Source organism: Salvelinus alpinus, chromosome 18 (assembly GCF_045679555.1).
Source record: "Salvelinus alpinus chromosome 18, SLU_Salpinus.1, whole genome shotgun sequence".
Classification (NCBI taxonomy): Eukaryota; Metazoa; Chordata; class Actinopteri; order Salmoniformes; family Salmonidae; genus Salvelinus; species Salvelinus alpinus.
The window spans coordinates 18,660,807-18,687,581 of record NC_092103.1 but is presented as its reverse complement, the minus strand read 5'-3'; the positions used below and the strand labels follow the sequence as shown (position 1 = coordinate 18,687,581).

At 41.9% G+C, this 26,775-nt stretch overlaps 2 protein-coding genes and 1 pseudogene across 16 annotated transcripts in view; 2 read left to right on the top strand and 1 right to left on the bottom strand.

The window, feature by feature from the left end:
* Positions 1–3,544, top strand: part of LOC139543941 (guanine nucleotide exchange factor VAV2-like) — a 241,336-nt gene extending 237,792 nt beyond the window's left edge. For 8 of the 15 annotated variants that reach the window (XM_071350507.1, XM_071350511.1, XM_071350506.1 and 5 more), the window contains 3 exons: positions 12–98; positions 1,052–1,206; positions 1,520–3,544. In XM_071350507.1, the coding sequence (XP_071206608.1) occupies positions 12–98; positions 1,052–1,206; positions 1,520–1,567 (290 nt within the window). In that variant the 3' untranslated portion in view covers positions 1,568–3,544. The remainder of the gene's footprint in view (positions 1–11; positions 99–1,051; positions 1,207–1,519) is intronic. The other 7 variants (XM_071350509.1, XM_071350503.1, XM_071350515.1 and 4 more) reach the window with 2 other exon arrangements.
* Positions 3,545–10,391: 6,847 nt separating this feature from the next.
* Positions 10,392–18,950, bottom strand: vsig8a (V-set and immunoglobulin domain containing 8a). Its single transcript, XM_071350500.1, has 8 exons — positions 18,706–18,950; positions 17,808–17,866; positions 17,037–17,206; positions 16,596–16,800; positions 15,552–15,704; positions 15,290–15,412; positions 15,026–15,170; positions 10,392–10,995 (listed from the first exon to the last, which is right to left on the bottom strand). Exons 1-8 carry the CDS (start codon positions 18,864–18,866, stop codon positions 10,761–10,763), a joined length of 1,251 nt encoding a protein of 416 aa, XP_071206601.1. The 5' UTR covers positions 18,867–18,950; the 3' UTR covers positions 10,392–10,760.
* Positions 18,951–20,404: 1,454 nt separating this feature from the next.
* LOC139543415 (probable flavin-containing monoamine oxidase A) overlaps positions 20,405–26,775 on the top strand; it is a 44,665-nt pseudogene continuing 38,294 nt past the window's right edge.

The following is a 26,775-nucleotide window of genomic DNA, read 5'->3' as shown; positions in this document are numbered from 1 at the left end:
GACTGTCTCAGCAGCCATTGGTGCTTCCTACAACTTCTCCTTCCTCAGTCCTCAGGGTCTCAACTTCTCCTCTCAGAGCTCAGCCCCCTTCTGGTCAGGTACTCTCTCCTCCTTCTCTTCAAGTCTTCTTCTTCTTCCCTCTGAACTCTAGCAAGCAAGCCACCTCTCCTCTCCTCTCCTCTCACATCCATTTTCCTCCCATATTCTTTCGTAGCTGTCAAAGGTTCTCCTCTCAGTTGTCATGTGTCATGACTGTAAAAGCATGAGGTTTTCACCCATTACATTGATAGGAGCATATATTGAGTGTGCGACTTTCTTTCTTAGTTTTTTTGTGTCGTTGATGTGCCATCATTGAAAAGGCATTGAATTAACAGCAGAGAACATTGCAGAGGCCCAACTTACTGTACGTACAGAGACTGGGTAACCTATAGTTTGATTACATGGACAGACTCTTCCTTTGTTGCAGGTCTATGGGATGGGGTAATAGAATGTATAGATCATGTATTTAACAGAGATCCTAATGATTATTGTATGATATTGATATTATCAACAGAGCAGATAAAAAGAGATGAAGAAAAAGACAGGTTTGTGTCTCTTTGCTGGAATATTTTGCCTTAGTTGTCATGGTGATGCCTTGAGGGCGTACAGGAGTGTGTGACTTTCTTTCTTTCTTTTATTGTGTCATCGATGTGACATCATTAGGTAGAGCATTGAATTAACTAATTTATTTAGAATATAAAACTTAAACAACTGGGTCAAGTGGTAAAGAACCCATCTTAAGTTTCAAGTTAATGTCACGTGCACAAGTACAGTGAAATACCTTTCTTGCAAGCTCCAAACCCAACAATGCAATGTAGCACGAAAAATAACACAAGGTCGAACAAAAACACACAATAAATGAAATAAAAAATAATGAAAAATCCTCATGCACAATCCTCTCCTCCAACCCTAATCTCCACTACTGTCTGTAAATGTTCTGCATTGTTACCTGTGGAACACCAATGTGTCTCTCTGCACTGTTATCCCACTGACTCTGATGTCATTGCTGCAGTGTTCACACCGAGGGTGGTCAGCACAGCGGTGGCCAGGTACAATTTTGCAGCACGGGACATGAGGGAGCTGTCACTCAGAGAAGGAGACATTGTCAAGATCTACAGCAAGATCGGAGGAGACCAGGGCTGGTGGAAGGGAGAGGCCAATGGCAGGGTGAGTGAGAACCAATATAGCAGGGGCTTAAGATATGGTATTCATGTTATTACAATGTTGTTACAATAATCATTGCTGTGCGGTTACACAGGTAAGAGAGCAATGTAATGTAAAGTGTAACCTCAAAGTGAAGTCTGCAATGTTAACGCCTAATTCATAATTTGCCTCACTGAAATCTAGAAGCCTTTCTTTAGGCTACAGTATTAGATCATTTTTATTTTTTATTTTTGTACTATTTACCCTTTTTTTCTACCCAATTTTGTGGTTTTTGACAGGTTTCTGTTCTCATTGCTGTGTGTGTCTGACATTTTAGATTGGCTGGTTTCCTTCAACATATGTTGACGAAGAAGGAGTTCAGTGAGGTTCTGATGTCACCACGGCTCCTATCCAATCACATCACACCTCGCTCCACAGTCCTCAGAAAGGACTAGTTGGTTTCCAGGGAAACACCATGTGGAATACTTTTTGCTGGATACTGATTTTGCAGTGAACAACGTTTCTATTCCAGTTTTCTTCCTACGCGTATGCATCGGCTTTGCTTATGTTGTTTTTTTGTAAGATCTTGTCCTGTTTGATCTCTGTGAGGAAAAACTGGATTCCAGTCTGTCTGCCTCTGGTTGTTCTGAGGGGGCTGACATGAACTGAGAAACATTACAGAGACTGGGGAACCTATAGTTTTATTACATGGATAGATCCGCCTTTGTTGCAGGTCTATGGGAGGGGGTAATATAATGTATAGATAATTTATTTAACAGAGATCCTAACGATTAATGTGTGAAATGGATATTAGCAACACAGCAGATAAAAAGAGATGAAGAAAAATACAGATTTGTGTCTCTTTGCTGGAAGATTTTGCCTTAGTTGTCATGGTGATGCCTTGAGGGCGTACAAGAGAGGTGGAAGGAGAAACGCCAGGATTAGTTTGTCTTGCACACACAGACACACTCACTTGCCCTGACCACTATAACATTATGGTGCCTTTGAAGTGTGGTTAATACTCACAGGATTCGTCAGTTATGGTCCATGGACCACCGCCAGCTTACAGTCGAGCTCTACCCATCCAACCTCTACTGCAGAGTGCACTATGGATGGAGAAGAAGAAGGAAGGGGGAGATGCAACATTTGGGACACAGCTCCTGAGGGCACTGTCCTTAACCCTCTGTTCATTCATTCAACCCCCTGTTCAACGGAAGACAGACAGACAGTGCCCTCAGAAGCATTGCACTGGAGTTGGGGAACTGTTCCTGACGCAGCCAGAAAAGAACAGTGACTCACCGAGGGGTGTAATGGCCGGCAGAATGGGTGTACAGATAGAAGGTTCACATCAGTCTCAGCACTTTAAGTCTATGGGTTCTCCTCACAATCAACAGGGGGCAAAAAGGGAAATGTAAGTCAGTCCAACACTCACCTAATGCACTGAAAATCTATCTTGGTGTTCAACATTTCTGTTGGTTTTATTTTGTAAAAGACCAAAATTTACTTGCTAAAAACTGGACCAACCGTAATTATTTTAACGCCAAATGCAACTTATTTTTTATTAATTTACGCATGAACTTCAACCTAGAGATTTTTATTATCAGTTTGTTTGTACCTTGCCTTATTTACAGATGGACACATGGTCCTGGGATTTTAGGAAGTTTAAAATGTTTTTTGGTGCTGTGGTGTCTGGTGAAGTAATATGGCAGCTCCATGAATTACTCAGAATCAAAAAGTCAACATCATTATGATGATCTACCTGAAAATAATATGATGTCACAATATAAATATATTGAATGCAGTCATACACTTTACTAGCTCCAAGGGGAAACAGTGCACCAGGTTTAATCTAGCCTACAGTGCAGAAAGCCACACTGGATCATTGACTGACCACATCCATGTAATCAGATATTGAAGATAAAGATGGCTGCCATATTCTCTGGTTTCCTATCCCATCCCAGATCAGTTGTCAACCCCAAGTACCCACAATAATCGACTGACCAGATGATTCAAACAGTGACATTGGCTGAAAAACTAAGACTGATGTGGTGGAAGAGGAAAGAGTACTGTAGCTTTCTGATCGTATGTGACTATGTTGTGTGTATTCCCACTACTCCCAAACATAACTCCTGACACCTAGGATAGAAAGGGTTGATTTTGGGGGGAGTACATGTTGGCTAAGGGGGGGAATACTTAGTCGCTGTTTGTGTAGTGGAGAAAACTCATTGCATGTGGTTATAGATATTTCAACTCCTATCAGTACATCCTCAAAAAATAACTTAATAGTGTACATTTTTCTTTGAATGGTTGAGTATTTCCAAAATGTGGTCTATCATGAAATAAATATTTCTCTTTTTGCCTACATTTGATGTTACTGTTTCTATTTATGGAATTGTTTTATGAGTTGCTTAATCTTTTATTGATATTTTTTCTAACAAAGCCTTACAAAGCCCTGTAAAATACCTAATACTTTTGAATGTAAGGTGAACAAGATGGAGGCGACAAACATGGTCGCCCTGTTACAAGCTCCTAGACAACTTTGCAGTATTTTTCTTGATGTTGTTGTTATTTCGTACATTATTTGCTCAGAACGTTACTTATTAGATTGGCGGTCACTCACCAGCATTTCGACCAGAAATGTGACTTTCCTGAATCTGATCCTTTTGTTTGAATTTTTGTTTGAACTGAAGGCAATTTTATTCATCCCAGCGGCTGCTCCAAGACGCTGATGCCGGTGAAAAGGAATAAGGTCTGGTCTCCTAGTCAGACTCCGGAGGCTTGCATACCTCCACCACTTCCAAGTACTCCCTAACCTTCAGTCCCTGGACAATAAAGTAGACAAGATCAGGGCGAGGATCTCTGTCTAGAGAGACATCAGGGACCGTAACATACACTGTTTTACGAAATCATGGCTCTCTCCGGATATACTGTCCCCATCCATTCAGCAAGCGGGGTTCTCCATCCATTGTGTGGACAGGAAGAAAGAATAAAGGATAATAAACAACACATCTCCCGTGCTACTTGCGCATCGAGATCACTGGACCATTGCTACACTCACTTCCGGGAAGACTACTAGGCCCTCCACCACCCTCACTTTGGAAAATCAGATTGCATCCATTTTGCTCCTCCCCTCCTATAAGCAAACACTTAAACATGATCTACCCGTGGTAAGGACTTTTCAACGTTGGTCTAACCAATCGGAATCTATGCTTCAAGATTGTTTTGATCACGCAGACTTTAAATGTTCCGAGTTGCCTCTGAGAATAGTATTGACATAGAGGATGCATAGAGGATGTTATTCCCACTGTGACAATGACAATTTATAGTTTTTGACTGTATGTTTTAATTTATTGTAAAAAACTAAAAAAATGAAAATATATACAGTGGGGAGAACAAGTATTTGAAACACTGCCGATTTTGCAGGTTTTCCTACTTACAAAGCATGTAGAGGTCTGTAATTTTTATCATAGGTACACTTCAACTGTGAGAGACGGAATCTCTCCAGAAAATCACATTTTATGATTTTTAAGTAATTAATTTGCATGTCTTGAGATGTTGCTTCAATATATCCACATAATTTCCCTTCTCATGATGCCATCTGTTTTGTGAAGTGCACCAGTCCCTCCTGTAGCAAAGCACCGCCACAACATGATGCTGCCACCCCCGTGCTTCACGGTTGGGATGATGTTCTTCGGCTTGCAAGCCTCCCCCTTTTTCCTCCAAACATAACGATGGTAATTATGGCCAAACCGTTCTATTTTTGTTTCATCAGACCAGAGGACATTTCTCCAAAAAGTACGATCTTTGTCCCCATGTGCAGTTGCAAATCGAAGTCTAGTTTTTTTATGGCGGTTTTGGAGCAGTGGCTTCTTCCTTGCTGAGCGGCCTTTCAGGTTATGTCAATATAGGACTCGTTTTACTGTGGATATAGATCCTTTGCTGTTGTTCTGGGATTGATTCACACTTTTCGCACCAAAGTACGTTCATCTCTAGGAGACAGAACACGTCTCCTTCCTGAGCGGTATGACGGCTGCGTGGTCCCATGGTGTTTATACTTGCGTACTATTGTTTGTACAGATGAATGTGGTACCTTCAGGTGTTTGGAAATTGCTCCCAAGGATGAACCAGACTTGTGGAGGTCTACAATTTTTTTTCTGAGGTCTTGGCTGATTTCTTTTGATTTTCCCATGATTTCAAGCAAAGAGGCACTGAGTTTGAAGGTAGGCCTTGAAATACATCCACAGGTACACCTCCAGTTGACTCAAATTATGTCAATTAGCCTATCAGAAGCTTCTAAACCCATGACATTTTCTGGAATTTTCAAAGCTGTTTAAAAGTACAGTCAACTTAGTGTATGTAAACTTCTGACCCACTGGAATTGTGATACAGTGAATTATAAGTGAAATAATCTGTCTGTAAACAATTGTTGGAAAAATTACTTGTTTCATGCGCAAAGTAGATGTCCTAACCGATATGCCAAAACTATAGTTTGTTAACAAGACATTTGTGGAGTGGTTGAAAAATGAGTTTTAATGACTCCAACCTAAGTGTATGTAAACTTCCGACTACAACTGTATATATACACTACCGTTCAAAAGTTTGAGGTCACTTAGAAATGTCCTTGTTTTTGAAAGAAAAGCCAATTCTTTGTTCATTAAAATAACATCAAATTAATCAGAATACAGTGTAGACATTGCTAATGTTTTAAATGACTGTAGCTAGAAAGGGCTGATTTTATTTATGGAATATCTACATAGGCGTAGAGGCCCATTATCAGCAACCATCACTCCTGTGTTCCAATGGCACGTTGTGTTAGCTAATCCAAGTTTATAATTTTAAAGGCTAATTGATCATTAGAAAACCCTTTTGCAATTATGTTAGCACAGCTGAAAACTGTTGTTCTGATTAAAGAAGCAATAAAACTGGCCTTCTTTAGACTAGTTGAGTATCTGGAGCATCAGCATTTGTGGGTTCGATTACAGGCTCATAATGTCCAGAAACAAATAACTTTCTTCTGAAACTCGTCAGTCTGTTCTTGTTCTAAGAAATGAAGGCTATTACATGCAAGAAATTGCCAAGAAACTGAAGATCTCGTACAACGCTGTGTACTACTCCCTTCACAGAACAGCGCAAACTGTCTCTAACCAGAATAAAAAGAGGAGTGGGAGGCCCCGGTGCACAACTGAGCAAGAGGACAAGTACATTAGAGTGTCTAGTTTGAGAAACAGATGCCTCACAAGTCCTCAACTGGCAGCTTCATTAAAAAAGTACCCGCAAAACACCAGTCTCAACATCAACAGTGAAGAGGCAACTCTTCGCCTCTTTACCTTGACCACAAACTTTAGAAAGGTAGTGTATATATAAAAAATATAGAACTTATCCAAACCAAAACCATGGATAGATAGCAGAATTTGCGCTAAACTGAAAGTGCGAACCACCGTATTTCACCACGGAAAGGTGACTGGAAACATGGACGTGTACAAACAGACCAGCTATGCCCTCCGTAAGGCAATCAAAGAGGCAAAACAACAGTACAGGGACAAGTTAAACACCTTCTTCGCCCACTACGAGGAAACACAGAGCCGCCGATGCAGGCCACCACCACTCACAAGCTCTCGTTTTCCGTGGCCGACATGAATAAGATATTTAAGCTTGTTAACCCTCGCAAGGATGTTGGCCCAGACAGCATCCCAAGCTGTGTCCTCAGCGCATGTCCAGACCAGTTGGCTGGAGTATTTACGGACATATTCAATCTTTCCCTATCCCAGTCTGTTGTCCCCACTTGCATCAACATGTCCACCACTGTTCCTGTACCCAAGAAAATTAAGGTAACTGAACTAAATTACTATCGCCCCCGTAGCACTCACTTTTGTCATCATGAAGTGCTTTGAGAGGCTAGTTAAGTATTATACCACCTCCACCTTACCCACCTCCATGGATGACGCAATTGACATCTCACTGCACACTGCCCTATCCCATCTGAACAAGAGGAATACTTATGTAAAAATGCTGCTCATTGACTACAGCTGAGTCTTCAACACCATAGTGCCCTCCAAGCTCATCAATAAGCTTGGGGCCCTGGGTCTGAACCCCGCCCTGTGCAACTGGATATTGGACATCCTGACGGGCCGCCCCCAGGTGGTGAAGGTAGGCAACAATACCTCCACCACGCTGATCCTCAACACAGGGGCCCCACAAGGGTGCGTGCTTAGCATCCTCCTGTACTCCCTGTTCAGCCATGACTGCGTGGCCATGCACGACTCCAACTCAATCATCAAGTTTTCTGATGACACAACTGTGGTAGGTAAGACAGACTACATGGAGGAGATGAGGGCCCTGGCCAAGTGGTGCCAGGAAAATAACCTCTCCCTTAACATCAACAAAATAAAGGAGTTGATTGTGGACTTCAGGAGACAGCAGAGGGAGCACGCCTCCATCCACATTGATGGGGCCGGCAGTGGAGATGGTGAAAAGAATCAAGTTCCTCTGATCAATGACAACCTGAAATGTTCCATCCACACAGACAGTGTGGTGAAGAAAGTGCAACAGTGCGTCTACAACCTCAGGAGGCTGAAGAAATTTGTCTTGGCCCCTAAGACCCTCACAAACTTCTACAGACGCACCATTGAGAGCATTGTGTCGGGCTGTATCACCGTCTGGTACAGCAATTGCACCATCCGCAACCGCAGGGCTGGGGCTTACCGGGGCTTACCACACCAAGGACCTCAGTCACCTGAGCCACGGCCTGTTCAACTTACCACCCTCTAGAAGGCAGTTACTGTTACTAGCCGGCTATCACCTGATACTCTACCCTGCACCCTAGAGACTGCTGCCCTCTGTACATAGTCATTGACACTGGTCAATTTAATAATAATGTTCACATACTGTTTTACCCACTTCATATGTGTATACCGCATTCTAGTCCAGGCTCATCCTATATAACTACCGCTGTACATACCTTTCCTATTCAAATACAGTCCATACTGTCTATACACACCATTATATACATATGCACAAATCAGAGGGAAAGGTGATGTCTTATAGGCTCCATCTTGTGGACATCTGATGACACAACAACTGCTGAGCAGCTGTTAGCATTGAACATGAGAATACAACATCTGGGTCACTGGCGTAGCACCAGCAACACGTCATAAACCATTAAAGAAATGTTTAGAATTATAGTAAATTCGCTCTTAAACTGCAACATTTTCTCTCAGCCTCATCAAATCAAATCAAATTGTATTGGTCACATACACATGGTTAGCAGATGTTAATGCGAGTGTAGCGAAATGCTTGTGCTTCTAGTTCCAAAAGTGCAATAATATATAACAAGTAATCTAACAATTCCACAACAACTACCTAATACACACAAATCTAAAGGGATGGAATAAGAATATGTACATATAAATATATGGATGAGCGACGACCGCCCGGTATAGGCAAGATGCAATAGATGGTATAAAATACATTATATACATATGAGATGAGTAATGTAAGATATATAAACATTATTAAAGTGGCATTATTAAAGTGACTAGTGATCCATTTATTGAAGTGGCCAATGATTTTGAGTCTGTATGTAGGCAGCAGCCTCTCTGTGTTAGTGATTTAACAGTCTGATGGCCTTGAGATAGAAGCTGTTTTTCAGTCTCTCGGTCCCAACTTTGATGCACCTGTACTAACCTCGCCTTCTAGATGGTAGCTGGGTGAACAGGCAGTAGCTTGGGTGGTTGTTGTCCTTTATGATCTTTTTGGTTTTCCATCGTGACATCGGGTGCTGTAGGTGTCCTGGAGGGCAGGTAGTTTTCCCCTGGTGATGCGTTGTGCAGACCGCACCACCATCTGGAGAGCCTTGCGGTTGTGGGCGGTGCAGTTGCCGTACAGGCGGTGATACATCCCGACAGGATGCTCTCAATTATGCGTCTGTAAAAGTTTGTGAGGGTTGTAGGTGACAAGCCAAATTTCTTCAGCCTCCTGAGGTTGAAGAGGTGCTGTTGCGCCGCCTTCACCACACTGTCTGTGTGGGTGGACCATTTCAGTTTGTCCGTGAAGTGTACGCCGAGAAACTTAAAACTTTCCACCTTCTCCACTGCTGTCCTGTCGATGTGGATAGGGGGGTGCTCCCTCTGCTGTTTCCTGAAGTCCACGATCATCTCCTTTGTTTTGTTGGCATTGAGAGGTTGTTTTCATGACACCTCCTCCCTGTAGGCTGTCTCGTCGTTGTTGGTAATTTAGCCCACTACTGTTGTTTGCAAACTTGATGATTGAGTTGAAGGCCTGCATGGCCACGCAGTCATGGGTGAACAGGGAGTACAGGAGGGGGCTGAGCATGCACCCCTGCAGGGCCCCAGTGTTGAGGATCAGCGAAGTGGAGCTGTTGTTTCCTACCTTCACCACCTGAGGGCGGCCCGTCAGAAAGTCCAGGACCCAATTAATGATGAGCTTGGAGGGAACTATGGTGTTGAATGCTGAGCTGTAGTCAATGAACAGCATTCTTACATAGGCATTCCTCTTGTTCAGATGGGATAGGGCAGTGGGCAGTGTGATGGCGATTGCATCGTAAATTGAGTGGGTCTAGGGTGACAGGTAAGGTGGAGGTGATATGATCGTTGACTAGTCTCTCAAAGCACTTCATGATGACATAAGTGAGTGCTACGGGGTGAAAGTCATTTAGTTCAGTTATCTTTGCCAAAATGTGGCAAAATGTGTAAGCAACATGAGAATGAGCTATAGAACAATAGAATACTAGAAAGGACATTAGCTTATTATGATGGTCTAAAGACCAGCCATTTTGTTCAGGGAGTTGATCAACCATGGTTTGCCAGTGCTGTGATAAGATATTGTGTAAAATAATGAATTTTAAGAATTTATCTTCACTGCAACGTCACCAATCGGGGTTGGCTACGTAAAACTAGTCTGCCCCACGCCTTCAGGTGGTGATACATCTCTGTACACTCTTTCATAAACCATATGTAATGATGACCTTGGATGACTAATAAAGTTGGGATTTACACTCCCTTGTAATACAGTGAGAATCACTTAGAAGCTTCGGTAACTGATTACAGAATGGACTTTTATGAGACATTTATTTAAATGAAACATACATATAGTAAAGTCCTACTACAAGGACAATATGTAAACCTTTAAAATATATTGTAAAACTAGTGCACAAAACTAGTGAAATATAAATATTTTTAAAAAGGAGCAAATTGAGTAATAGTACTTCGTTTTTTATTTATGATAAGGTAATGTTATACCAATCTCATTGAGGTATTATAATATTCTGCTAAATCAAATGGTATATTTTATTACATGAAAATTAATCACTGGAAATCGTAGACTGTGGCTTTGATATTATGACTTAGAAAAATGATTGTGTTCTGTGTGTTCTGCTTCCTTTGTAGTATCTTATTCCAATGCCAAAGCAACATCTATCAACAGTATTCATTTCAAATTAATTCTCATGGTCTTTTATGATTAAAATGATTAAAACCCACTGATGATATGCCTTTCAAAGTCACAATAGGGAATGTACCTAATTTCACCCTGCAAAACACGATTGTTATCTTCCTCTCCGATCATACAGCGAAGCCGTATCTGCTGTCATATTTGACAGGTGTGTATCCAGTGCTGCTGGATGGGATGTGTGTGTGTTCTCGATCTGAGTGCCCCGTCTGTTGCATGCCAACCTGGCTGTAGGCTACCCCAGGGTGGAGGCTTGCACCCCGGCTGTAGGCTACCCCAGGGTGGAGGCTTGCACCCCGGCTGCTGCCTCGGCTGTTTGGCCGGCTCTCTGGGGCCGGCACGTCCTCCCTGGGGGAAGAAGAATAGGGGCAGGGGGGTAAGAGGGCAAGTAGAAACAGCAGTATGGCCACAGAACTATCTATAGCAGGGATAGGCAACTGGCATGGGGCCTGCATTAAATATATATATATATATATATATATCATTTTAGGAACTCAATTGAGGTCTTAACTTACTGTTGAGACTTACAATAGTAGAATACAAAAGGTGCAATAAAAAAAATGTGATTGTGTATCAGCAGTTTTTCTCTTGTTATGTCAGTCACTGACAGTCACTCAGGTATCCCATGTCAGCACAACATTTTTAGATTGGTTGGTTACTCTAGCCAACTACAGTGGCAAAAAAAGGTATGTGAACCCTTTGGAATGACCTGGACTTCTGCATAAATTGCTCATACAATTTGATATGATCTTCATCTAAGTCACAACAATAGACAAACACAGTCTGCTTAAACTAATAACACACAAAAAAGTATATGTTTTCATGTCTTTATTGAATACACCGGGTAAACATTCACAGTGCAGGGTGGGAAAAGTATGTGAACCCTTGGATTTAATAACTGGTTGACCCTCCTTTGGCAGCAATAACTACCAAAGGAGACATTTTGGACCATTCCTCTTTACAAAACTGTTTCAGTTCAGCAATATTCTTTGGGTGTCTGGTGTGAACCGCTCTCTTGAGGTCATGTCACAGCATCTCAATCGGGTTGAGGTCAGGAAGGCGTATTTTCTTCTGTTGAAGCCATTCTGTTGTTGATTTACTTCGGTGTTTTGGGTCGTTGTCCTGTTGCATCACCCAAATTCTGTTGAGCTTCAATTGGCAGACAGATCGCCTCACATTCTCCTGCAAAATGTCTTGATAAACTTGGGAATACATTTTTCCGTCGATGATAGCAAGCTGTCCAGGCCCTGAGGCAGCACAGCAGCTTCAAACCATGATGCTCCCTCCACCATACTTTACAATTGGGATGAGATTTTGATGTTGGTGTGCGGTGCCTTTTTTTCTCCACACATAGTGTTGTGAGTTCCATCCAAACAACTCAACTTTAGTTAATCTGTCCACAGAATATGTTGCCAGTAGCACTGTGGAACATCCAGATGCTCTTTAACAAACTTCAGACGTGCAATAATATATTTGTTGGACAGCAGTGGCTTCTTCTGTGGTGTCCTCCCATCAACACCATTCTTGTTTAGTGTTTTACTTATTGTAGATTCGTCAACAGATGTTAGCATGTTCCAGAGATTTCTGATAGTCTTTAGCCGACACTTGTCGTATCTTTGGCATCATTAAAGTGAAGACTGTTATTTTATCAAATCAATTCTCTGTAATTATTATTACGTGATTAAACTAATCATGTCAATGTAATTAACTAGGAAGTCGGGACACCAAAGAAAATCTTCAGATTACAAAGTTATAATTTTCCTAATATAACACTTCAGATATTTTAATATCTGATCAATTAGTCTTCTAATTAATGAATTATTCTTACCTCACGTTAGTCTCATTCCAAACGTCGTAAATTGTTGGTTATCTGCACGAACCCAGCCTTTACTATGAATCATCCATACATCAATTGTCTTAATCATTTATTTACTAACTAACTAAACAATCACAGAAATGCATAAACAAAAAAAATAGTAGATATGGTTATAAGGAAATGATAGGGGAGGTTCCCTAGTGGGCTAAGCCGATATGACGGCTTGGTGGACAAAGGGAAGTGGGTGTGGACTGAGAAGGGCGGGAAAGACAAAAAGGAGTCACTACACAGTTGATAATTATAATAATTGAAATGCTATTCCTTTGCACATGAACACTCACTCATTCGGGAATAATTGCAATCAATATATATTTACGCTCAGTGTGTCGTCGTGATCTCTGTTGGAATCGTCCGTCTTTCTGTTGTAAAGTTCATCTGAGCGTCTCTCTCTGCTTCCCTGAAGTCTTTCGTAGTTAGAATGGATACTTCAGAGTACCATTCAGAAATGTTCTTATAGAATAGATGTTTCGGCGGTTGTCGGTCTTCGCATCTCAGGTTGACATAATTTCTAGCTGCAGACTAGTAATTAGTACCTAAGATTTGCTCTTATTCTTTCGGGATTGATAGTCTCAGAGTTTAACCATTTCCACCCGTGTGGTCTCTACTCAAACCTTTGCCCCCTCAGCTGACCGAGAGGATTTCTTCAGGTTGGGGTTTTATTCGTAACAGTAGAAAAGAGCTGTCCCATGAGCCAGATCATGTCTGTGCTCATTAGGGCGGGCCAATGACTTAGTTAAACTTTAAAGGGAATACAATTCTCTCACATTAATGGTTTAAACTCACATTACATCATTTCACAAATAGTTTAATCTTTACTCATTTATTTTATACAATAATTAGACGCAAACCTCATAACGGAGGCTCCTGTATAAACAGAGTTATGGTAATGTGGCTGTATTGTCTTTCATGAGGTCACAAACATGAAACAAAACAGACCGGATCGTAGCTGGCTTCTCCACCGACCGTTTACACATTCTCCAAAACATGGATATTGTTCTCAAGTTCTGTGATGCAGAAGAAGTTCCTTTGTTCTCTCTATGTGTCTCTTTTTGCATGGCCAGGAGGAGAGAGTCTCCTCCAGGAGTTTACGACCTGAGATAACAGAACCTGGGTGTAGGAGGGAGAGAGGGGGAAGCCACTAGCTATACCCAAAGAGGGCCACGTCATGACACACTCTAGGATTCTTCTTAACCTCATTGAGCATTCAATTGTCTTAATCATTGTGCTGTGCTCTTGCAGTCATCTTTGCAGGATGGCCACTCCTAGGGAGAGTAGCAACAGTGCTGAACTTTCTCCATTTATAGACAATTTGTCTTACCGTGGACTGATGAACATCAAGGCTTTAAGAGATACTTTTGTAACCCTTTCCAGCTTTATACAAGTCAACAATTGTTAATCTTGGGTCTTCTGAAATCTCTTTTGTTCGAGACATGGTTCACATCAGACAATGCTTCGTGTGAATAGCAAACTCAAATTTTGTGAGTGTTTTTTATAGGGCAGGGCAGCTCTAACCAACATCGCCAATCTCGTTTCAATGATTGGACTCCAGGTTAACTGACTCCTGACTCCAATTAGCTTTTGGAGAGGTCTAGGGGTTCACATACTTTTTCCAACCTACACTGTGAATGTTTAAATTATGTATTCAATATAGACAAGAAAAAGTTAGTTTAAGCAGACTGTATTTGTCTGTTGTTGTGACTTAGATGAAGATCAGATCTAATTTTATGACCAATTTATGCAGAAATTGTCACGAATACCACCGAAGGTGGCTCCCCTTCCTGTTCGGGTGGCGCTCGGCGGTCGTCGTCGCCGGTCTACTAGCTGCCACCGATCCCTTTTTCCTTTTCGTTTGTTTTTGTCTAATTGTTTTCACCTGTTCCTTGTTGGGGTTTTGGGATGGGTGTTATTTAAGTTCGTTTAGCCCGCTGGTGTTTGTACGGGCTTGTTGTTATTTGACGTATGTGGTGTTTGTGTTCTTTTGGGTTTTCGCTGTCCGGTATTTTTAGTAACTATGGTTTTGGGTTTGTTGCACCTGTGTTTTGGGCTTCACCCGTGTTTGTAACTGGTTACTTGACGAAAGGACATTAAAAGCGTTTTTCCCGTCCACCTTCTGCTCTCTGCGTCTGACTCCACACCCATCACTCTCCAGACGTTACAGAAATCAAGATAATTCCAGAAGGTTCATATACTTTTTCTTGCACTGCAAACATTTCTCCCCACCCTATAGCAAAATGTGTAGAATTACAGGAAGTTTCACACTAATGAATAGAATTGCATGAAATTATTTATAAAATTGCTAAATATTCTCTCTACCCATGGCAACATCTGTAGAATTGCAGTGAGGCCGGTTCTGACTGCATGTGCGGGTATGGATGTGGGTACGCAGACCTGTGAGCCACTGCGGCCTCTCATGAGTTCAGAATTTTTGTGGCCCACACCCCCATCAAAGTTGCCCATCCCTGATCTATGGTCTTAGTGTGAATACAGTACATTCTCCAGTACCTGATATCGTTAGACACTTCCTTCTCATACCGTGTGAACCTTGCATCACACTTGTAGATGAGGAGCCATATGAGTATCGCCAGAATGATGATGAGCAGTAGACAACCTACCACAGTACCCGCTATCACTCCTGCTCTGTTAGGGGCTAGGGAGATGGAGGGAACAAGCACCAGGTGAAGGAACGTTTTTACTTTTTTGTGCTTTAAACGTGAATGAATGACTGAGTGAGGGATTGACTGAATGAGTGACTGAGGTGGTACCTACGTTTGTTAGCTGTCAGTTTGACTCCGCACCTCTCGTCCCCCACAGCATTGGTCACCTCACACATGTAAATCCCCACAAAGCTCTCAGAGTGATTGCTGATCAACAACTCCCCAGTCACACGGTCTCATGGATCACAAAGTATGAAGAGCAGCAATGAACACATTTATTTTTCATTGCATGACCAGTCAGCTTAGATACAGTTTCTGTTAAAATGTGCTTTGATGCTGTAATTCACCATGAAACCAGTAAAGGTCAGACTTACTCTGTGTGGCTGAGGGTGGGATGGGACCTCCTCTTTCTCTCTTCCATGCGTAGTTGAGGGGAGAGGACCCCTCGGATGACTTGCAGTGCAGGGAGACAGTCTCCCCCACTGCCGCCCCGCCCTCCACCCAGCATTTAGGGACCGAAGGACGCACTGACGACAAAGGAATAATAATTACACAAATATCCGCTCTGTCACAGTTTAAAACAACTGAATACATTAAAGAGGACAGTGCTTATTTCTACCTTAACATTAGAAAAGAGACACATCTGGAATATTACATTTAGGGTAACTACATTGTATTTATTAAATAAAGCCAACGACACCTTTGCTTGTCAGGGTAGAGAATGACAGGTCTCTGACACTTTCTGAGGTAAGCTTTGTTTCCATTGTTTGAAAACAAGGCCACTTTTTTGCTAGTGCCTCTATTCAGTGTGTATGTAGTACTGTATTTTCTTTTCACCAAAGCTTATTTTCCCACCACACACAATACCGCTCTATTATACGCAGGGAGGGAGATAGACAGAAAGGATTAAAGAGCGGCAGAGTGAAAAAAAGTGCAGACAAAAGGTAAAAGACAAAAGGTAAAAGAAAAAAAGGATAGGAAACTTCGGTTGAGAACGAGAATGGCGAAGCACAGAAAAATAGAACTGACTTAAAGCTGCAGTAACTGTGAGGAAGTTTTAGCTCCAACTGAACTTGTTCTACTCAATAGTCCATAACATTTCCAGTGTGACACTTGTATTTGTGAAAGCACTTTAGAAATACTCAGTTTGAAGGTCTTGCTGTACCTTGGAGGTTGTTCAGAAGCACAGTTGGAGGTTCATGAGGTCAAAAAAAACATGACAATGAAAATGTGGAGTGGTGACATTCTCTTGAGGAGAAAACCAACCACATTTTCATGAACTTATTCAACTTAAGATATTCTAGTTGTCACAACTAACTAAAACCAAGCTACACTACAGGTGTGAGACCAACAGCCAGGCTTAAATAATGCAGCATGTTGACACATAGCCCAAAGTTGAAATGTAACGTCTGTCTCACCCATCACGACCAGGGACACTTTCTGCATGTCCACTCCCGGTGACTTCTTGACTTTACACTGGTAGGTGGCAGAATGGACTGGTGACAGGAAAGCGATGGAGAGGGACGCATCACCCAGGGAAGGGTCGCCAGCAGCAAAGTCCAGCCCCTTAGTTAGACCAGAGTTACCATGGATGTACTTATTCCCACCTGCATAGGACAACAGCTGAAGAAGTCCCAACATTTGAAAAATCAGAAGAACGGGGGAAAAAAACAACAGATGTTTGATATATCTTAGCAACAAGAGGTGAGCAGATGGAAGTAATGGACTTGGTTCTATCCTTGAACCAGCTACTTTATCTAACAGCATGTTTTGTGATTGCTTGAAATGTTGTGGAGAGAACTTTATACAACAATCTGAGATCTCACCTAGAATAACTTGGTAACTTCAGTGCCACTTACCAGTTGGTCCTTCTGGGTGGTATCTGGGCTGACCACTGACCACTCAATATCCAGCTCTCCAGTGTCCGAGGGGTCAGGTGTGAATGTACACACCAGGGTCATTCTCTCCCCCTGGGCCCTCTGGAGGGTCTGAGGACCAGTAGAGGTCAGCTGCATCCCCATGCTGCCAGCTAGGGCCATTAAAATACTGTTACTGTGAACCCTAGTGACAACTTCTCAAGTCTATTGAATTTGACCTTCTAATACTAATTACTACTGTAGGCCTACTGCTTAGAAAACTTTGGAGAGATATTTAGTATTCAGCTTCTTCTTTATAATTTACATCTCCCTGTCTATAGTTTTTTTAAATGGTGAAAAAACAACATGTATGCTGTATCCTTGACTTCTATAATAACAACATGAGATGTTATTGTGTGTTCTCGTGTTAGTTTGTTAGACGAGCATATTGAAATGAAGTAACTGAGAGATGCAAGCAAACTCAACATTTATATTACACACATCCTCAAGAGAGAGACAAAAGCCTCCTTGTGAACTGGCAGTGTCCACCATGGCAACACACCTGAAGACCATTACCCAAGGGATGAACTGTGTTATGATTGCCATCCTTGAATAAATAGACTGTTCTATTCAGTCTGTAACAATCCAGTTTCTCGTGTTGAGTTCAGGGATAAGTTAGTAATAGAAATGAATCATTTCCTCACTTTACAGAGTACTGTGCATGTGTGTGTGTGCATGCGTGTTTGTGTTTGTGTGTAGGGTGTTCGTCCTCACCTGCATTGAGAAAAACTGTGATTGCACATATCCCGATCATGGAAGACCATGGGCGAGAGCTAGGAATGCATGGATAGACATTTTGAACCATGGCAACATTGAACAGACAAGCACATATATCAATGCTTTGAAAATACATATAGCTCTCTGTGGTGCCCTGCTTGAAAACTAGATGAGCACATGACATGGTATTCTGAGCGTCCCGGTTTGTGTAGGGACAATTTGTGAAAACACACCTTCATTGCAAAATGAACCTTGATGGAAGAGAAAATAATAGAAAAAGTATTTTGTAGACCGTATCCTTTATATTGTCTGCTGCCTAACTGTCCTGACTTGAACTGTGTAACAGACTTGAAGCAGAGTGTTGAAATAGATAACGTATAAAAAAGAGCAGGTACACTGAACAAATAGGTATATATTTGTGAGCTGCGTCACGCTAAAGCATCAGTTATACAGCTGCATCTGCTACACCTACATTCTGTTCAACCTACATGTATTTCAAAGTATTTCTACAGACAAAAAGATAATGTACTGATATTAACAAAATAAAGTAAAATGTTTAGATAAGCTATTTCTTCTCGGATAGGGTATTTTGTGAAATACCAATTGTTTTAGACAGGTTTATCAAAACGTTTTAAAACTAGATGTTCCCTTTGGTTAAAGCACCCAAACAGTAGTTCCACAATAATGTATTTATTTTTCAACTGTATTATTTGAAGCCACATAGACTACAACAGTGTTTTTGCACACTGTAAACCTGTTGTTTACAAAGCATGTCACAAATAAAATGTGATTTGATTTTATAACAAGGGTTGAAAACAATACAAGGTAGCCCAAAAAACTAAAAAGCTCACAATAGCACAAAGGGGAAATCAACGTGACAATGAACACAATTCACCTGAATGAATGTCGCTCATCCAAATGTAGAACCATTCCAATCAATCGACAAAGCATGTCGGCAGGTTCTCTTTCTCTGTCTCTTCTGCTCTTTCTTCTTCTCTGACACAGCAGGTCATGCCTGTCTTCCTCCTCCATCTCATTAGCATAGGCTAATCTCATTGGACAGGTCTTCTATCAAAACCTGTTTTTCTTTTTCCAAAGAAACCTTAAACCAGAATTAGTGTGGACTGCCATAAAGTGTCACCTGCGATACGAGAGTTACACACATTTGAAAAAGTTTCGATTTTGTGGATAGTCACTCTTTGTCAAATATTTTGTTCACTTTATCGCCTACCATCTGTGGATGAGCTCTGGTTTCAAACAAAGAGCTAGGAGGCCATGGTAATGTGGTCCAAACAGCCAGGTCTCAGGTGACAACAAACGGGTTATTCATCTGGTTACTGGTTAGTCCAGGATACACAAGGTGTGGTGGGGAGTGAATCAATGAAATAGATTAAACAACCAAATTGGCTAATATTGATAAATTAACTATAGTAATTGGAACAGGACTTCTACATTTCCCATTAAAATATTAAATAACCAAAACAGAACATTCTTTAGAGATGCAGTCCACAGATCCTCATGTGTGACTGTGAATTGCCTATTTCCTCAAAACAAATAGACCAGTTAATATGAATTGCCTCTAAAATAATCCCCAGTCAACCCTTAAATTATGCCAGCCCTCTCAGCAGGTACTACAATTTACCATAAGGTTTTCCTTGTTTGTCCATAAATATTCCTGTAACATTACCAACTGCATGACATTAGCATTATTTGTGGCTTTAATTTCCTGGACATGCAGTATCCCATCCCAGATGAAGACAGATGAAACATGGAGCAGGTTTTCATCAAGGATCTCTCTCTACTTTGTTCCGTTCAGCTTTCCCTCAATCCTGACCAGACTCCCAGTCCCTGCCACTGAAAAACATCCCCACAGCATGATGCTGTCACCACCATGCTTCACCATAGGGATGGTGCCAGGTTTCCTCCAGACGTGATGCTCGGCATTCATGCCAAAGAGTTCAATCTTGGTTTCATCAGACCAGAGAATGTTGTTTTCTCACACTACTAATCCAATGATCATGTTACAGTATGTGAGACTGGTAGTCAGATTGCTGCCTTGGAAACGTTTGTGTTAAATCATTAATATCATGACATGTGTTATGTCATCCTTATGACAGCTTTATGTAGGCCTTATGGAGGGTTGAAGCAATGTGTTACTAAAAGAAGAGCCATGATGTATCTATAATTGTTGTGATATACCGCAGGTCAAGGACTAGACTGTGACTGTTGGATTCAGTGTTAAAATGAAAATAATATTGAGAATAAATAAGATCTGTGCATAGAAGCCTGGGGCAACAGGCAATAACTGCACAAAAAACTATAGCCTACACATATGGAGCTAATCTGTAGCCTATGCATTGGGCCTTCATGACCTTCTACCCAGTTTTGCTAAATCATGCATGGGGTGCCAACTAGGCTATATGCTGTTGGGTTTTTTCTTCCAGTCCTGAAGTCATCCACATGACTGTTTACGGCCTGATTATGTAAACGACTTATCTGATGTAAACGTTTGATAAAGCAGTTACAGTCTTCAGTACGAAACATTTAGCCAACAGTTAAATTAGAATAGTCCAAGTTTTCAGAGTTTTGCAGTCATGACTGAAGAAACGTGGGATGTTGTTATTGTCGGCGCTGGGCTGTCAGGACTGAATGCTGCTCAGACTCTGCGGAAGAGAAATGGCAAACTCAGAATATTAATTCTGGAAGGAAAAGGTTTGTCAAAACTGTTTGGCATTCATTATGCAGCGAAACAATCAACGTTCTCCGCATCTAGCCTGTGACAGCGGCTTCGACGCATCCCATTTGCAGTCATAGAAATTAAGTTGTAGCCTGTCATTTGTTTACGGGCTAATTTTTGAGGAGCAGAAATTACAGTCCAAGATTATGAAATATTTTAACAATTCGTAACAGAATTATAAGGCAACACTATTATAAATATGAACATTTAATGCAATTGAAGGTGTATGTGTTTTTCCAGACCGGGTAGGAGGACGAACTGTTACCCAGGAATTAGCTGCCGCCCACGGCATTGATCGCTGGGACATGGGAGGGCAGTGGGTTGGCAGGTAGGTTCTTGGAATAGCCTGGTCTCAGACTGGATGTAACATAGTAAACGTAAGTCCGGGACGTTCAAATTAGTATGGCATGTTATGTTTGGTATGGTTACATAAGACAGAACGTTACTTAAGTCAAAAACGAAACTAAAGTGGTTTGTCTGGGTGGATGGGGAGGCATATAACACAAACATCTAGCTACCCAAAGGTTGTATGTTCAAATCTCATCACGGACAACTTTGGCTAATTAGCAACTTTGCAACTAGTTACTACTTTTTAGCAACTTTGCAACTACTTATAATGTTAGCTAACCCTTCCCTTAACCATAACCCTAACCGTAACCCTTTAACCTAACTACTAACCCTAACCTTAATGACTAACCTAATGTTAGTCACCTAAAAAATTGGAATTCGTGACATATCATATGTTTAGCAAATGTTTTACATATTGTACACATTTCAATTCGTAACATATTGTACCAATTACAATTCGTATGATATGTTACGAATTGCAATTCATATCCAACGAAATCGATGATGGACATCCATAAATTATACATACCATACAAAACATAACATATTCATAGGCCTATCCCGAATTTACATTTACTATGTTACCTCTACCACTGAGTTTACTTGGAATGGTGCCATGTCACAGTGCGGTAGGGGTAAATGCTAAATGATTTGATACATTGGAGGTGTTACAATTGGGTTTAGCCTAACTTCATAATCAATGTAGGGTGAGTAATCAGTTAGGCCTACATGTAATCTAATTGTGCCTACAAAAAAACTGTAACTGTAAACAAATACTTTTGAAAAACTAGGTGATTCTTTCTTGGATTACTATATCATTCAGAAAGGATGTTTTGGGGGGAAAAATACATTCATGAGACCTTTCTGTTTTCTCATTGATGTTCAATTCAGCATTGAAAAAGTTTGTTCCATTTGAGTTTAGGTAATCCCCAAATTACATTAATTAATGATTACAATTTTGGACAGGTAACTAGTAACTAACGGATTACATTTACAAAGAAACCAAACCTGTCATCATGTAGCTTCATCCCAACAATATTGTCTAAATGATGAATGGTGAAGTAATGAAGAACAATTAATCAATGGTAATTTGTCATCCAGCCAAGCAGAGCAGTGGCATTATGAAGGGAATTAATGTGCCTCTTTGCAGTACATTGAACATGGACTGACTGATCTTTGCTTACCTTTGGAAAGAAACAAAGTTCATACATAGTTTACATTCATAAGGATGACAAGTGGAAGTGCCAAGTAGTACAGTACATGTCAGTCATTGATATTCCATTATACTGTATAAGCCTATGAAAAAGGCCCATGAAATTCCCTCTCACATAGTCACATTCCCAAGCTATTGGAGGGAATGAACAGAACAGAACATATCTGTGTTCCGAGAGTACGGCAAAGTAGGAGAGCTTTGAGGAAATCACAAAAGCTGCTATCAATACACCCCAAAAAGGAGGCATGATTACTACAGGAGAATAATAGCGGACTTCATCCAGGACAGAAATCATTACAAATCGACTTACTGGGACGCACTTAGACACAGGCTTAGAACGATTATATAGATTACTATCGACCTGGAGCGAAGACTGGTAGAGGCCACTGCTGCACCCAGGCAGCTAAGGCGGTTGTCATTGTGTAGTCTGTCAGGTGGTGCAAAGAGGACAGGTCTGTGTGCGATCATGGGAAACCTCTTAGACCTACGGTAGTAGAGGGATGCAGTCAGAACATGGAACAGACTATTATTTATTAATGGAAAAGAAAGTGATTATTTGACAGGCACCACATCAGTTTAAATGTGTCACTCTCAGGAGTTTAGAGACTTTAGTGGACTGTGATAAAAGAGGGAGGGTGCATACCAGAATCACACTTCTGAGCCTCAGGTTGGATAAATAATCAGCCTCATCATAGATTTATTTTCAGCACAGTCAAATCAGGAAATTAATAAATTAACTGAAACATTTTTGATGAAATAATGGACAATGTATGTTCCCACTGGGCACACACTGGTTGAATCCCAAAAAAGTCCACGTCAAATTACGTTGAACCAACGTGAAATAGACGTTGAATTAACTTCTTTGCCCAGTGGGTTGATTTATATTTAGTCTCAGTTGACCTTGCTGTTAAGATCAAAGTCAAAAGATTATCACTTTGCTAATCTATCTGTTGTTGTCCCTCTTACATCAGCACTCAGAAATACGTCATGGACCTCATTCAGGAGTTTGGCATGGAGGTCTACACACAATACACTATAGGCAAGAAAGTGCACCACGTTGGTGGTCCTCATGCCAAGGTTCGCACCAGCAGCACCAGTATCCCTGCCCTCTCTACACTGGTGCTACTGGACCTGTCACAGCTCGTTGTTGCAGGTCACAACCAAGCCACAAGGTATTCTAACTCAGTAGTTTTCAAACCTCTCCTCTGGGACCTCCAGACATTTCACAATTGTGTTGTAGCCCTGAATCATACTGAACAAAAAATATAAACGCAAAGTATCGTTCCCATGTTTCATGAGCTGAAATAAAAGATCCCAGAAATGTTCCATACACAGTTTATTTCTCTCAAATTTTGTGCACAAATGTGTTTACATCCCTGTTAGTGAGCATTTCTTCTTTGCCAAGATAATCCATCCACCTGACAGGTGTAGCATATCATGAAGCTGATTAAACAACGTGATCATTACACAGGTGCACCTTGTGCTGGGGACAATAAAAGGCCACTCTAAAATGTGCAATTTTGTCACACAACACAATGCCACAAATGTCTCAAGTTTCGAGGGAGCTTGCAATTGGCATGCTGCCTGCAGGAATGTCCACCACAACTGTTGCCAGAGAATGTAACGTCGTTTTAGAGAATTTGACAGTACGTTTAACCGGCTTCACAACCGCAGATCACGTGTAACCACGCCAGTTTAGGACCTCCACATCCGGCTTCTTCACCTGCGATATTGTCTGAGACCAGCCACCCGGACAGCTGATGAAACTGAGGAATATTTCTGTCTGTAATAATGCGGTTTGGGAGGAAAACTAATTCTGATTGGCTGGACCTGACTCCCCAGTGGGTGGGCCTGGCTCCCAAGTAGGTGGGGCTATGCCCTCCCAAGCCCACCCATGCCTGTGTCCCTGCCCAGTCATGTGAAATCCATAGATTAGGGCCAAATGAATTGATTTCAATTGACTGATTTCTTTATATGAACTGTAACTCAGTAAAATCGTTGAACTTGTTGTATGTTGCCAGATTCAGATATTCAAGGGCTTGAAAATTTGTTGACAAGTTGAATCAGGTGTGCTAGCTGTGGAATAGTTCAAATTCATGCAAAATGCTGGGGGTTCCAAAGAAGTTTGAAAACCTCTGGTCTAACTAACAGTAAATCATACTGAGAAACAGCTCATTAAAATACTCAGCCTGTGCTGATGACTCACTTAAACAAATGAATACTAGACAAACATGAATTTGTTTGTCTAGAAAAGTAATTAATTGTTTGTATTGTATTTTGAGATTAACTTAATCAACATCGTCCTAGTAGTTTTGTTAATTATGTGATGAATTGATGTGATGCCCTAAATGGGATGTGTTAATTATATTCTAAATGAATCATGCTGTGTTAATGTGAGTGTGGTCTCGCGTCATAATGATGGCACAGAAACACAATGTTAATGTAGCCAATGTGAAATGGCTTGCAAGTTAGCGTTGCGAGCTAGTTACGTTCAATTGGTGACGTCACCCGCTCTGAGACCTTGAAGAAGTTGTTTCCCTCGCTCAACAATAGCTGCGACTTTTGTAGAGTGACGGTAACATTGCTTCGTGACCGTCGATCTGTTCAGAGCATCCCTGGTTCGAGCCCAGGTTGAGGCAAGAGGGATGGAAGCAACACCGTTACATTAACACATCCAGTGAACACCAGGAAGATAAAAAAGGTGCTTCAAAGAATACTTCCAAGGCCAGAGCAGAAATGATGAATAGTGAATACTGTTATATTCCTTTATACATCAATTACCTTTTAGCTGTCTCAGTGGTTTAGATCATTCATATGTGTGCATACATGTATGTGCTGTGTGTCAGATTGACAGGTTGAGTTCCACAGTGTCAGTGGAGGACCCCATGAAGACCCCCAATGCCCAGGAGTTGGACAGTATGACCATACACTCCTACATAGAGAAACATGCCTGGACAGAAGTTGAGCAGCACCACCTCACACACCCAACTCACTAAGAACTTGACATCAAAACAACACTAAGGGCATGTAAACCAAAGACTTGTTGTCGATTTTTAAATTGTCCTTGTTTTTTAATAGTGTGGGTATAGACAACAGCAGAGCTGGGATACAGTCCAACGTTTGGGTCCAGATACCGCGAGAACCAACCAAAAATCAGGTCGAAGTGTTTAAAATTGAGATAATTACAGATTCAGAGCTTTCCAGAATTGTGTGTTCCACTGTACGTTTGCCCTGCTAGAAAATGAATGGATTTAATTTTCCCCTACCGTGCCTAGAGGATGCTCTCAAGTGTTCCTGGGTAATGTGCATCCTGCCTCAGGCACAGCCAAAGGGCTTGGGTGATGGATGGCCACATCTCTTAGAAAAACCATCTATTATGTATAGTCAGGTCAAAAATGATTGGCACCCTTGATGAAGATGAGGAAATAAATAATAATACAAATACTGAGCTATATAAGTTTTGGTCTCTCTCTCTGTTTCTCTGTCTCCCTGTCTCCCTGTCTCTCTGTCTCTCTGTCTCTCTGTCTCTGTCTCCCTGTCTCTGTCTCCCTGTCTTTGTCTCCCTGTCTCTGTCTCTCTGTCTCTCTGTCTCCCTGTCTCTGTCTCTCTGTCTCTGTCTCTCTGTCTCTCTGTCTCCCTGTCTCCCTGTCTCCCTGTCTCCCTGTCTCTGTCTCCCTGTCTCTGTCTCCCTGTCTCTGTCTCCCTGTCTCTGTCTCTCTGTCTCTCTGTCTCTCTCTCTCCCTGTCTCTGTCTCTCTGTCTCTCTGTCTCCCTGTCTCTGTCTCCCTGTCTCTGTCTCTCTGTCTCTCTGTCTCTGTCTCTCTGTCTCCCTGTCTCTGTCTCCCTGTCTCTGTCTCCCTGTCTCTGTCTCTCTGTCTCTCTCTCTCCCTGTCTCTGTCTCTCTGTCTCTCTGTCTCTCTGTCTCCCTGTCTCTGTCTCCTTGTCTTTGTCTCCCTGTCTCCCTGTCTCTGTCTCTCTGTCTCTCTGTCTCTCTGTCTCCCTGTCTCTGTCTCTCTGTCTCCCTGTCTCTGTCTCTCTGTCTCCCTGTCTCTGTCTCTCTGTCGCCCTGTCTCTCTGTCTCCCTGTCTCTGTCTCCCTGTCTCTGTCTCTCTGTCTCTCTGTCTCCCTGTCTCTGTCTCTCTGTCTTCCTGTCTCTGTCTCTCTGTCTCCCTGTCTCTGTCTCTCTGTCTCCCTGTCTCTGTCTCTCTGTCTCCCTCTCTCTCTGTCTCCCTGTCTCTCTGTCTCCCTGTCTCTGTCTCCCTGTCTCCAGAGATGTAGGAGGAGATGGGTGTGTGCAGCCGGGTTGTGTTTGGCATGGAGCCCAATCAGATGTCCTTCCTCTACTTCCTGATGTATGCTGCAGCAGCTGGAGGTGTCCTGTGCCTGCTGGAGAGCACCCCAGGCTCAGCACAGGAGTTCAGGGTCAAGGTGACCTGGGATGGGCTCTACCGCTATCTCTGCCTCTCTCTCTGGCTCCACATGGGGTACAGTAGGGGACCGCTGATGGTGGTGGTGACTTGAGTCCAGAGGGTCTTTTGACCCTCACAGATTGGGTTAGGGAGAGGAGTAGAGTGGGTTGGGAATTGGGGAATTGCAGCTCCACCAATGACATAGGAGTCATAGAAGTGACTTCCGTTACTATCTATGGAAAAACAGGAAAATTCTCCT